General features: G+C 43.7%; 1 protein-coding gene across 1 annotated transcript in view; it reads left to right on the forward strand.

The window, feature by feature from the left end:
- Positions 1-9,243: 9,243 nt before the first annotated feature.
- Positions 9,244-14,130, forward strand: part of HACD2 (3-hydroxyacyl-CoA dehydratase 2) — an 82,311-nt gene continuing 77,424 nt past the window's right edge. The window contains exons 1-2 of the mRNA XM_036447531.2: positions 9,244-9,473; positions 12,217-12,334. Of these exons, the coding sequence (XP_036303424.1) occupies positions 9,310-9,473; positions 12,217-12,334 (282 nt within the window). The 5' untranslated portion in view covers positions 9,244-9,309. The remainder of the gene's footprint in view (positions 9,474-12,216; positions 12,335-14,130) is intronic.

Genomic DNA, 14,130 nt, shown 5'->3' on the forward strand with positions numbered 1-14,130 from the left:
ATTAGAAATATGGATAATATCAAATAGTTATAACTTACATAAATAAAAGCTCTTGTCCTGGCCAGTTTTGCTCAGTGGTTAGAGTGCCAGCCTGTGGCTGAAGGGTCCTGGGTTCCATCTCAGTCAAGAGCATGTATCTCGGTTGCAAGTTCAATCCTGGCAACCTGGGTGCAGGAGACAACCAATCGATGTGTCTCTCTCACATGGTTGTTTTTATCTCTCTCTCTCTCCACCTCCCTCTAAAAATCAATGGAGAAAAATATCATTGGGTGAGGATTAACAAAAATAAATAAGTAAATAAATAAATAAATACATAAAAGCTCTTTATAGTCCTCAATGCAATACTTTCTAAGAGTGTGAGAACCACTATTCTAGGTAATGATTTAATCCTAAATATATTGAGGCAGCGTGCTTTAGTTTGAAAATCCCAGGCAGCACCCAAAATGTAACCCATATTACTATTGTCTCCTCTTCCTTTTCTTTGAGCTTCCAGAAGTTCCGTTCATACAAAAACATCAGAGAATTTACTGATTTTGTAAGGAAGGTAAATAAGGGAGTTTATATTGATCAGCATTTCACTTGAAAAATCCTCCCAGACTTATCTCTTCTCCTGGGTCTCTTCTCTTTACTCCCCTGTGCTTTCTTTCTCTTTCTCTCACCCTCTTGCCTCCCCCCTTTTTAGGGCAGTTTAAGTATATCCAAGATTCGGAGTGAGAGTCACTGATACCCCCACTAGAAGACAGAAAGGGATTCTAGTTTTTATAAAGTTAAAGAAAAAATTTTACTCACAAAACCACTCATAGGAGAAAAAGAAAAATACATATAAGCAAAAAGAACAATAATAATTACAAAAACCCTATGCTCTTATTCAACCAAAGATAAACACTAATAATATAAAACCCCTTCCAGATTTTCTTTTCGCTGTAGTTATACACACTCATACCTAACTATTATAAAATCAAGGTCTTACTATATGAATAATCTACTCTTCTACTTACCGTATTTTTCGGCATATAAGACGACTTTTGAAACGAAAAAAAGTCAACCGAAAATCAGGGATCATCTTATACGCCAAGTAGATCCCGAAAATCGTCTGGATATGCCGCTAAACGAATTTTCCAACTCGATCCCACACCAATCACTGCAAGGCTGCTCTAACCCAGCCAATCCAAGCAGGCTTTTTATGCATGCAAATTATATATGTTCTGTACCTGAAGCTACACTGTGCTCTAGTAAAAAGCCTGCTCAGACTGGCCAGAGTCAGAGAGGGGGTCTATTAAAAAAAGAACTGGCGTTGCCTCAGAAGTGGGGGGGTAGTCTTATACAGCGAATATAGGCCTAAACCTTGTTTTAACTGTAAAATTAGGGGGTCGTCTTATACTCCGGAAAATACGGTAATATACTGTATTCTAAAAATTTCCATGTTTAATATATCTCTGGATTATTATTTTGCCAATGTTTTATTTAAAATTTTTTCAAACTTAGAGTGTTTGATAGAACAGATCAATAAAGATCCTTAAACCCTTCATGTACAGTAGAACTACTGTTGGGAGATGATTCCCTATGAACGTCTTTCCACACAGTTCAGGTCTCTGATCGAAAGCATTTAAAACCAATTTAAGAATGTTTGTATAAGGAGTTGAAGGGGATCAGAATGTGCCACCCAAAATATGCCACTTTGGCATAAGGACTATTTTAAGCTGAAGGCAACTGAGAAACAGCAGATGCAGAAAAAGCTCTCTATCCTCCCCCTATTTGCCTAAAAGCAGGACATAAATTTCCCTTTGTGTGTTCCCCATCTCTCTCTCATACCAGGAAGAACAGAACAACTTGTAATCACCAGACGTGACGCCAAACTTCCCAGCCCAGAGAGGGCACCCAGACATCACAAACTTCACTGAAAATAACCCTTAATTCCCTTTAGTTTTCTCCATATATTTATCTTCCCACAATTTACTACCAGTAAAAACCTAAACCCCCTTTCCTTTGTCTTGTGATCTCTTGACCAATTTATTGCTCTTTATTAAGATGATATACAAGCCTCTAGGTATGACCACCTCGTTGTAGCTTTCCCTTTATTTCTGTGACTCTCTTGTCTCCCCCCTCTCCCCCCACCCCCCGAGTGCATATAAACTCAAACTTACTCTCCTATTAAATCTCTGTTTTGTCATTTCAATTTGCAGGACCCCAGCTACCAAAGAAGATAGCAGAAAGGGCTTTTTCCTGCCCTACAGAGCTAATCCAGGGCAGTAAAGCCTAGACATATTTCCCTCCCTAGTCCTCTAGTTGTAGAATAAAGGGAGGATAGGTAAGTTACTAACAGTCATAAGATCAAAGTTCCCTAATTTCAGGGTTCCTCTGTTGTAATGTAACCCATCTGCTATATTACCCTGTATGTGGGGCTTAGAAACCAACATAAGATGTTGCTCTGGCAGCTGCTTTTGCCATGACCCAAACTCACACACAAACACACACACACACACACACACACACAAACACACACATATTCACGAGACAAAATTGCACCCTGAAGGCTCCAGCTACGCCCTGCTTCCCTTCCTGGGAAACTCCACACTCCACACACCTCAATCAGCCCTGGCCTGCTCATCCATCTCCCAGGATGTTCTTCTAAAGAAGAGGACAGTTCCTGAGTGAGAGGCCTGGGTGGAGAAGCCAGCTCCCCATCACAGGCAGCTGGCGCTTGGGTGGGATGGAGAGAACACCCCACCCCGAGGCTGTTCTTCAGAAGGAAGGCTACAAGAATTGGCAGCCATGGTCTCCGGGGACAAGAATCTGGACACTGCTGCCAAAAAATGTTTGTGTGTGGAGAGGGGGGAGCATTGGGGGAGGACAACTTGTTAGCTTGCAAGTAAAGTAAAAATCTCAGGCCTTTCATAGTTTCTAACTTCATCACGTCATTTTGCCACATTTGCTCTTTGTTCACAATTTCTCCATTATTCTTGTGTTGTCTGTTACATACACACACACATTCTTTTTGCTGAATCATTTGAAAGTAAGTTTCTGCAAAATCATTTTAATGTCTGAATAGTATCCTTTTTTAAGTCTTATCATAATTTAACCTGTCTGTACTACTACTGAACATTTAGATTGTTTTCAGCAATTTGATATTGTAACAAACTGTGATGAGCTTTTATACTAAATATTTTTTCATGTTCTAAATTCTTTAAAAAAAATAGATTTTATTGATTTTTTTAAGAGAGAAAGGGAGAGAGCAATGTGAGAAAGAAACATCAATTGGTTGCCTCCCATATGTGCTTCAACCCAGGATCAAACCCGCAACCTAGGTATGTGTCTTAACTGGGAATCAAATCTGCAGATTTTTTAAGTACAGGACAACATTCCAATCAACTGAGCCACTGTGGCAGGGCTAAGCTGAATTTTAAGTTGATTTCCAACTGACAGAATTTTACCTCCTTTTTCAGTTTATATTGAAAGGAAAAATGATTCAGTTAAATGAATCAAAGAAGCTTTTAAATAAATGATTATTTAATCTGCAAAATGACCACTTCTTTATTTTCTTTGCAATTTCCACCTCCCACTGATCACTGCCTGCAATTTGAATACCTTCATTTGCTCTTTTTAAAAATAAATCTTTATTGTTCAGATTATTACAGATGTTCCTCTTTTTCCCCCCCATAGCTCCCCTTCCACGATTCCCCCCCATCCCCCCCCCCCCGTCCCCTTCCCCCCCCCCCCCCCCCGACTGTCCTCATCCATTAGGTGTAAGATTTTTTTTTTTTTTTTTTTGAGGGGCCTTCATGTTTAATTGGGGAAACTGCAGAAGCAGAGGCTGGAAGCAGAGCAGCCGCATCTATAACGACAGATAAATTAACCGCAGTGCAGGATGAGGGTGGGCAGTGGGGATTGGGCCGGGTGCTTTAATATATAAAAAAAACAACAACAAAAAGACTGACAAGTGACCCCAAAGACATGGGACAGGGGAGGGCAGCACTATCCAGACAGCAAGGAGGACCAGGGCAGATGAGAGAGAAGGCAACGTGACCCCTCCACGGGCGCGGAGCCTCCGGCACTCCCGGGGGGTGGGGGTGGGGGGGGACGGGGGGGGGGGGGGGGGGGGGCGGGCCTCCGGCTCTCCCTGGAGGGGCGGGGGCGGGGCCTCTGGCTCTCCCGGGAGGGGCGGGTAGGTGTAAGATTTTTGTCCAATCTCTTCCCTCATCTCTCACACCCCTTTCCCCCCCCCCCCAGAATTGTCTGTCCACTCCCTTTCTATGCAGCTGATTCTATTATATTCACCAGTTTATTCTGTTCAACAGATTTTTTAATTGACTTAATTTTTAGATTCCCTTGTTAATAGATATGTATTTGTTGTGACTTTGTTGTTCATAATTTTTATCTTTACCTTTTTCTTCTTTCTCCTCTTCTTAAATACCCTTCAGTATTTCATATAATCCTGGTTTGGTGATGGTGAACTCCTATAGCTTTTCCTTGTCTCTGAAGCTCTTTATCTGACCTTCAATTCTGAATGATAGTTTTGCTGAGTAGAGTAATCTTGGTTGTAAATTCTTGCTCTTCATTACTTGAATTTTTTTAAAAATATATTTTATTGATTTTCTTACAGAGAGGAAGGGAGAGAGATAGAGAGCTAGAAACATCAATGAGAGAATCATCCATCAGCTGCCTCTTGCACGCCCCCTACCAGGGATGTGCACACAACCAATGTACATGCCCTTGGCTGGAATCAAACCTGGGACCTTTCAGTCTACAGACTGATGCTTTACCGCTGAGCCAAACCGGTTTCGGCATTTGAATATTTCTTGCCACTCCCCTCTGGCCTGCATAGTTTCTGTTGAGAATCAGCTGACAGTCGTATGGGTACTCCCTTTGTAGGTAACTGTTTTTTTTCTTGCTGCTTTCAAGATTCTCTGTCTTTTGCCGTTGGCATTTTAATAGTATGTGTCTTGGTAGGGAAAGTTTTCTGTCATTATTTCTTCTAATAGGTTTTCAATATTTTGCTCTCTCTCTCTTTCTGGCACCCCCATAATTCTGATGTTGGTATGCTTGAAGTTGTCTCAGAGGCTCCTAACACTATCTTCATATTTTTTAATTCTTTTTGTTTTTCTGATTGGGTGTTTTTTGCTTCCTCATATTTCAATTCTTTTGGTTTGATTCTTGGGGTCCTCTAGTCTACTGTTGGATTTCTGTATATTTTTTATTTCAGACAGTGTATGCTTAATTTCTGATTGGTCCTTTTCCATTTTTTGGCATTCTCATTAAGATCCTTGAAGGTCTCACTAAGTTCCTTGGAGGTCTCACTAAGTTTCTTGGCAGTTTCAAGAAGATTCTTGAGTAACCTTATAATTATGGTTTTGAACTCTAAATCCAGCAATTTGCTTTCCTCCATTTCTTCCATTCATGACATGTTTCTTTATCTCTGCATTTTGGCTCCTTTCTTGTGTTGATGGTGTGGCTTTGTGTGGTAGGTGACCTATAGGGCCCAGTGGCTCAGCCTCCCCAATCATCTGAGGTGGACACTCTTGATGCACTCCTTTGTAGGCTGGGTGCACAGTCTTATTGTATTTAAGCCTCAATTGCTGTTGGTACACTGGGAGGAACTGACCTCTAGGCCATTGGCTGTGAGGATCAGCTGTGTCTATAATGAAAGAACTGCTTTGCTGAAGATGCTCTTATGGAGCAGGACTTGCTTCAGTGGGGCTTTGGTGTTCACTGAGTCTGCCTCTTGAGTGTGTCACTTTTGTATATGAGGAGTTGAAATCTGGTGTTGTCTCACACTGACCACTAGGTACACTGGCTCCTGGATCTCCAATGGGGCGCAAGTTAGCTACTGCCTGAGGCCACCCAGCAGGAGCTATAGTGAGATCTGCAGATTTCTCCTCTTTGCTTGGGGTTTGGAAGTTTTGGAGCTGTCTGACCCAGCTGCAGTTTGTTAGGTTAAGCTGCAAAAGGGCAGGCTGTTCATATGCAAAAGTGGCTGCGCACAGTTTGGGCGGGTTTGTAAATTGGGTGGGGTGGGGTCTCAGAGAATCACCAGGGCGTGGCAAACAGCGATGGCTGCCAGTCAGCTGTCCCTGTGTCTCAACGTTTCCACATCAGGTGTACCAGCGCAGTAAACATTAATTCCTACGAACACCTTTGGGAGAGAGCCACCCTCACTTTCCGACCCAATGCCAGACAGTCCAGTTTCTCCCCATAGGACTCTGGGTCCCCAGAGTCTCACTGGAACTGGAGTTCAGAGCAGTCGGGAACTTGTATCTCCCTTCCAATTGGAAAAAACAGTGCACCCACTCACCACCCCGACTCACATGCCTCCATTCCTCTGCTTTTCTGCACCTCTGAACCTCCTATCTGGTTTCAATGTGCTTTTTTTCTTTCCTTTTAGTTGTAGAGAACTTCTACTCAGCCAACTTTCCTCTGGTTCTGGGTGATAGTTGTTTTGTCTTTTAGTTGTAGTTTTGGTGTGGTTGTGAGAGGCAGCACATACAGGTGTTTACCTTATGCTGCCATCTTGGTGTGTTTTCCCCCCACTTGTTCTTTAAAGAAGTTAGGAAGGCCCTAGCCTGTTTGGCTCAGTGGACTGAGTGCTGGCCTGTAGACTGGGCTGTGGTTTCAATTTAGTGAAGGAGGCAACCAATGGACAGAATCAATGTATCTCTTTCACAAAGATGTTTCTCTCTGTTTCTCCCCCTCCCTTTCACTTTCTCTAAAAAAAAAAAAAAAAAAAAAAAAAAATCGTTGGAAAATATCCTTTAAAATTTTTTTTAAAAAGTCAGGAAAATAAGGCAACAGGGTCTCTACACAACCTGTAGGGCCTTAGTGGATGAGACCCCCACAATTGTTTAGTGTCTCATTCTCTAGATCACATGTGTCAAACACAAGGCCCGCGGGCCAAATCCGTCCCGCCAGACCTTGCAATGTGGCCCGCACCGCGCTGTCATCACTGCACTCCGCTGCGTTTCCATCACAATGACAGTTTATGACTGTTCAGTAAACCATTCGGCCCGCGATTTAGGCTGGATTTTAGATTTTGGCCCCTCTCTGATTGAGTTCGACACCCCTACTCTAGATGTCTTGTGGCTCTAAATACCACCGTCCCCTGTGAGTCTCAAATCTCCATCTCTTCTCCCTTGAACCTCAATGTCTAAATCTAATTGTCCGTGCAACTTCTCCCCTTTGATGTCTAATAAAGATTTCAAACTTAATATGTAAATCAAAAATCCCGATTTCTTGTCCACCATCCAGTACTGAAATATCATTACTGACATGTACACATAAGGAACTATTTGACATTGAAATCAGGACTCAAAAGAACTGTTGGCCCAGAAAGAAATTCAGTACAGACTGCTTCACTTGCCTCTCAGCATAACCATTATGGCTTGTCTCATTTTTGGTTCTTGTAAGTGTATTTCTTGTATCACATGATTTCACACATCTAGGGGAAACAATGAACAACATAAACTGATGAACAAAAATAGACCCAGAGACAGGGAAGCATCGATCAGACTGTCAAACCTCAGAGGGAAGGTAGGGAAGGATGGGGGAAAAGGGGAGAGATCAACCAAAGGACTTGTATGCATGCATATAAGCCTAACCAGCGGACAATAGAGGGGTGGGGGCATATGTGGGGAGGGGTTTGAGATGGGAATGAGGGGGAGAAACAGAGATAAGGACAATTATGTGATACCATAATAAATAAAGAAATTTAAAAAAATAAATAAAAGCAAATTTTCTTAATAAAAAAAAAAATCCAGATTTCTTTCTTTAAAACCGTTTTTTCTACAACTCAGTTCTTCCAAGTTGTTCACAATGTCTCTTTGTCACACTCCACAGCTAATGTATTCACAGATCTCTTACTTCTAAAATATGTCCAGAATTCAGTTCTGTTTTCATCATCTCAATCACTACCACCATGGCGTGGATTACGGCAGTCACTTCCTGGTATCGCTTTTCACACCTAAAACATTCATTGAGCTCCCTCTGCATCATCACAGCGAGACCCAGGACTTGCCTCTTTCATTTAATGCCACAAACCCCAGTGCAACCTTGCAGACACTCCGTAAGTACTTGCTGAAATAAATATTTTATATCACCACATACGCATCCATCCGTTTAAAGAGATGGTTGGGTGTGTGACAATGGATGGCAGGGGACTGTGACAAATGTTTAAAACCCTGAGACAAAGCGGTGGGTGGAAATTGGGGTCAACTGGTTGATGCCATTTGCACCAGCCTTTTCTTTTCTTTCTTTTTAATATATTTTATTGATTATTTATTTATTTATTTATTTATTTTTTACAGAGAGGAAGAGAGAGGGACAGAGAGCCAGAAACAGTGATGAGAGAGAAACATCGATCAGCTGCCTCCTGCAAACCCCCTAACGGGGATGTGCCCGCAACCAATGTACATGCCCTTGACCAGAATCGAACCCGGGACCCTTCAGCCCGCAGACCAACGCTCTATCCACTGAGCCAAACCGGTTTGGGCTGTCAGGCAGGTTTTCCATGGGGCCAGCATCCCTCCATTTGGGGCTGCTGTGGGTGTGAAAATTCGGGCTCCACGCCACACCTCGCCCTCAGGGCCTAGCAGCTGGGCCACAGGGAGCCCACTCGCCTTGGGGCTGGAGGAGGCTCTGAGCGCTCTCCAGGCCCTCACCGATCCCAGGCCACACGGTGACAACCGGAAACAGGAGCACACTTCCGGCTAGCACCCTCTGCTGTAACTGTAACCCAAAGGTAGGGAAGACACCTCAGGCCACAGTCTTCAACATGGCTACCGCTTCAGGGGCAGAGAGCACCTGGCAGAGTGCTGTTTACGGCCAGCCTCCTGACCCTAAATGGCGGGCTCCTCCATCGCCACATAGAAGTGAAGATGGGGGTCTTTGGGAGAAGTCAGGATAAGAAGACGGATCGAAAGCATCCTTTTCTTGATCCAACATGTAGTAGACGGAAGCTACAAAGGAGAGACTCGGCAGAGAAGACAAAGCATCCCGATGGCAGAAGCAGCGAGCACTGTCCAGGGCGGCCTCAGGCAATGGGGTCCGAACCCAAGATGGCGCCGGAGGTTAGCTCAGCATAAGAGGCTGCGCTTGCCCTGATCCAAGATGGCGGCAGCGACGGAGGCGAACGGGTGGGGAGTGCCGGAGCGTCTTTGCCCTTTTCCAAGATGGCGGCCGCCATGGGCGCGGTCCCTGGCCCCGCCCCTCGGCCTCCGCCCCGCCCTCCGCCCCTCCCACCGCCTCCTCGCGGGGCCGGGGCCGGGGCCGGGGCCGGGCGGGCGCGCTGCTCTCGCTGAGAGCGAGCTCTGGGCACTTGACATGGCGGCAGCGGCGGCGACTGCGGCGGCGACCAAGGGGAACGGGGGCGGCGGCGGCGGGGCCCGGGCCGGGGCCGGCGAGGCCAGCGGCGCGCGGAAGAGAAGGGGCCCGGGGCCTCTGGCCACGGCGTACCTGGTCATCTACAATGTGGTGATGACGGCGGGGTGAGGCTGGGGCTCGGGGCGGCTGGCGAGGGGCTCTGCGGCGGGCGGGCGGGAGCGGCCGGGCAGGGCCCACCGCGCACAGCGCAGCCTGGCGGCCCGGGACCCGGCACCTGGGCGCCGCGGACTGCCGAGCGCCGAGCGGCCCGGCGCTGCCCTGACTCCCTCCCGCCTGGGCGGGGGCTCAGCGAGTGCCCAGGCAGCGGGTGCGCCCCGAGCTGGAGTTCGGGGGCCCCCACGAGGCGCGGGGCAGGCTGCCCAGGCGCAGGTCCGAGGGCCTCGGAGGCCGGGTGGGCCAGTCACCTCCAGGCGCGGGGGGCGGTGTGCGGGGCCACCCTGCGGCGCTAGATCCCAGCCCTGGAGGCCGGGCGCGGGTGGCGAGCTGCTTCCCCTGAGGGCGTGGAGACAGCTCAGGCTGCAGAGTGACGGTATATCCTTAGGCGGCTGTTTTCAAAACCCTGGCTGAGCCCTGGGTGGTCTGGAAGAAGGGGAGAGCTTTCCAAGTTTTTTGGACCAGGGACGGGAGCAGAGCGGTGCTTTAGACGAGTTTGGACTTCGGTGGGCTGGCGTGGGGTGGGGAAGGCGCTGAGGGTGGAAGGCAGAGCTGCTGCTGGGGAGGAGGGGAATAGACCCACCCAACGGTGTACTTCCTCTCCTTTCTCCCTCCTGAAGGTCCATTCCCGTCACGGCTATGATTTGGTTCTAGTTCTGACACTTTAACTAGTTGTGCAACCTTGGATAAATTACTTTCTTTCTCTTGGCCTCCATTTTTTTTGTGTGTGTTTTTTTTCCACCTGCAAAACGAAAAGAGTTGGGCTCTCCCAGGTTCCTCCAAGTTTTTGATCTCAAGATTTTGGGTGAGATGGATCATAGGTTACCTATTTTTACATTTAATTCATCTGTAAAACATTTTCCTTAATGTTTTCTTTTTATGTTGGAATTTTCAAACATACAGGAAACTTGAAAGAACTGTATAGTGGACATCCATTTTTATTTATCTTTGCAATGGCGGGTGCAAAATTTAAATTATACAGTGTCCCAAATAAAGTATGCACACCAACAGCTGATAGCTCAAGTTTGAAAATGAAATGAGTTTTAATAAACACTGCTTTTATAATTATTGAAAGTGTGCGTATACATTTTTGGATACCCTATATACAGGGCATACAGTGAAAAACCTTCCCTCTCAGCCTTCCCTTCCATCCACATCCAGACCCCCTTCACACACACACACACACACACACACACACACACACCCCCGCAGCTTACTCTGTGTATCTTTCACATGCTGATATAAGTAAAAATGTACATGTATTTCCCCTCTTCCCCACGCCCAGTTTTTAAACACAAGATGCTAATGTCATATTAACATCTTGGGAAGATCATGGGCTTTATTGCAAGTATTAGAAATGGCCAGTGTTGCAACAGGGGCTCAGAGAAGTTGTGACTTGCTTGACTTGCTTGACTTGCTTGAGGTCACCGAACTAGTTTGTGTTAGATCTGGATCTAGAATGCACAGGCCAATGAAGAAATATTACAGATGCAAGTTTGTGGTGTGTTTTTTTTTTTGTGTGTGTTTTTTGTTTGTCAAATAATGGTCACAGTGATTTTAAGACTATTCAGAACTCTGTGTGTATTTATATTCATATGTAAAATCCTTGCCTTAGCCTAGGGCATTGATGAGAACATTGGACCTGGAGAGGGATTTTCAGGTACATTGGGAAAGAAGAAATTAAGTCATTACTCCTGAGCAGTGAATGTACAGAAGGGGGTGGGGTGTAAGGAATGATATCTAAGAAGAGAAATTAGAACTGTGAGAGTACAGTAAGCTTTTTTCATTAGATACAGTATGACACCATTAAGGAGTTCATTTCTTTTACAGACTATTTGATGTCTTTGTATGACATTTTGTAGAAATAACATAAAATACTGCAACACATGGTTGAGATTTTATATATAAAGGTAAATCTATTACTGCCTTCAAGGACACATACCTTAACAAAGATCTTTTCATTTTATTATGGAACTTAAATGAAAAGAAATTTCTGGGCCTGAGAAATTTATTTTTTTGAAAAGGATAGCAGAACAGAAATGTAACATTTACAGTTACATACATCTAAGTGCTTTCCTGTTTTGCTTTTGGTATTGATTTGGATTTCTTCAATGAATTGATTTTGGGAAATTCAAACTAAAAAAAAAAAAACCCACGCTTTTATTCTTTAAAAAATTAACATATTCTTATTTCATTTGCAATTTAAAAAGGATAGATTTTAAGATATGGGTATGTTCCAGTTAGATACTTATAAAAATGACTTAAAACATCTTCTGCCCACCCATTATTACTACACAATCCATTTAAATTTTTCCTTTAACACTTTTTTCCCCCCTCTTGTCTTACTCTTTGGCACTTACTTTAACTGCTCACGGACTAGTTTAGCTTATTCCCTTCATTTTGGCCTTGTTCTCAACAGGCAAGGTTGCAAAAGAGCTGAGCTCCAGATGGGTGAGGTGCCACTGTGCTTTTGCTGAGCACTCTTGGTATGGTGCAACATTTCCGTTGGCGTTTAAGAGTTATAGTTGATAAAACACACAATTGGCATTTGAGAAGTATAGTTGATAAATCCAGGACACTGATTCTTGAAGTCACCTCTAGCAATATCTGTTGTTACCACATCTTCCTATTGCCTTAGATCCTGATCACCTTTATTTATTTTTTTCTGATTGCTCTTTTTTCTCTTTTTCTTAGATGGCTTGTTATAGCAGTTGGTCTGGTGAGAGCATACCTGGCTAAGGGTAGCTATCATAGCCTTTATTATGCCATTGAAAAGCCTTTGAAATTCTTCCAAACTGGAGCCTTATTGGAGGTAGGTCCTGAGATTTGTTGTTGCTGTTGCTGTTGATTTCTATTAAAGTAGCCATATCTGTTGGATTTGCTTTAAATTTTGAAGACTTGCCTTAATAGTGTACTATAAATGGTGATTTCTAGACCATGCTCTAGAATAGGGGTGTCGAACTCAATCAGAGAAGGGGCCAAAATCTAAAATCCAGCCTAAATCGCGGGCCGAATGGTTTACTGAACAGTCATAAACTGTCATTGTGATGGAAACGCAGCGGAGTGCAGTGATGACAGCGTGGTGCGGGCCACATTGCAAGGCCTGGCGGGACGGATTTGGCCCGCGGGCCTGGTGTTTGACACATGTGCTCTAGAATCTAGGAGTGAAATCTAGGAAGTCTAGATAAAGTACAATCTCATTTAACTTGTATTACCTGGAATCTATTTTACATTCTACTTCTGTTGGAAGACAAATAAAACAAGCTTATACTGGTGTGTTTTTTTTAACCTTCTAGGGACATCTTAGGGAAGTGTTAGCAAACTCAAGATACTTTCAGGAGCAGGCATATAATGGAAGCAGGAAATTGTTGGGTATAGAATGTTGGGAGTGGTAGATGTAAGAAACTGTAGAACCTGTTTAAAGGCATCCAATGTAAAAAAAAATTTAACAAATGCTTATTTTTCTTGTATTAAAGGTAATGTATCTCCAATCCTGCCACGTGGGGTCAGTATAGGATTTTGGAGCTGCAAGTGACAGAAACACAATTCAAAGTATTTTAAGCAAAAAAGGAATTTATCAGTTTCTGTGGTTGATAAAGATACAGGTTAAACTTACAAAAATCAAAGGAATCAGCTCAGCAGTGAGAACCAAGGATTTGATATTGCCACATTCTTCCCTTCTCTCTCTCTCTCTGCGTATCTCTATAAGACTTTATAATATTGGAGATATTATTTTAAAAATGTAAGTATATCTTAGGAAAGGTGGTGGCATTAAATAGTGTGATACAAAATCCACCCAGGAATCAAATTTTAGATTTTGAAGAATTAATCCATGGCTATCCCTATTGAATTTTAAACAGGGATTTAAGGAAATAATTTGAATTTTTGGTTTCATCTCTGTTATTCCCACTGAGAAGCAACTAGGTGGTAAATCCTGGGTTTGATTTTTGGGAAAAGAACTCTGCTTAATGAAGTGAAGATTCCCAGGAATATGCAGAGAATTAGCAGTGATTGCAGGAGACTCCTCAGCCTGGGGCAACAAAGGAGGCTTAATAAAACTACACTTCCTGTGTTGTCGATTCAGGAATGTTATATTGTCCCCCCAACTTACATTGTAGAATAATTACATGTGCATAGTATTTAAAGATGAGTTATCCTTATGGGAACTGCTAGAGCTTGACAGTATAGCTTGTTTAGAGGTAGAGAAAATGAATGCAGGGAGGTCAGCTACTCATTATGTCACTATGCTGAATATTTATAATAGAAGGTTCCGTGTGTGTTTGCTTGAAAAGCAAATAGATACCCTGTTTCCCCGAAAATAAGACAGTGTCTTATTTAATTTTTGCTCCCAAAGATGCGCTAGGTCTTATTTTCAGGGGATGTCTTATTTTTCCATGAAGAAGAATACAGTACACATTTATTGTTAAATGAAAATAAAGAAAATTTATTACCTGTATATGGTACAGTAGTACGGTAGTTGTCAACACAAACCAGACAAACTGAATCCTACAGTATCAAGAATTTACTCATTTATTCAATATCAATCCTGTTATCATCTTCTGGAACGTCATCATAACAGTCCAATTCCTGAATTTCCTGGTGAATTTC

Source organism: Pipistrellus kuhlii, unplaced genomic scaffold (assembly GCF_014108245.1).
Source record: "Pipistrellus kuhlii isolate mPipKuh1 unplaced genomic scaffold, mPipKuh1.p scaffold_m20_p_2, whole genome shotgun sequence".
Classification (NCBI taxonomy): domain Eukaryota; kingdom Metazoa; phylum Chordata; class Mammalia; order Chiroptera; family Vespertilionidae; genus Pipistrellus; species Pipistrellus kuhlii.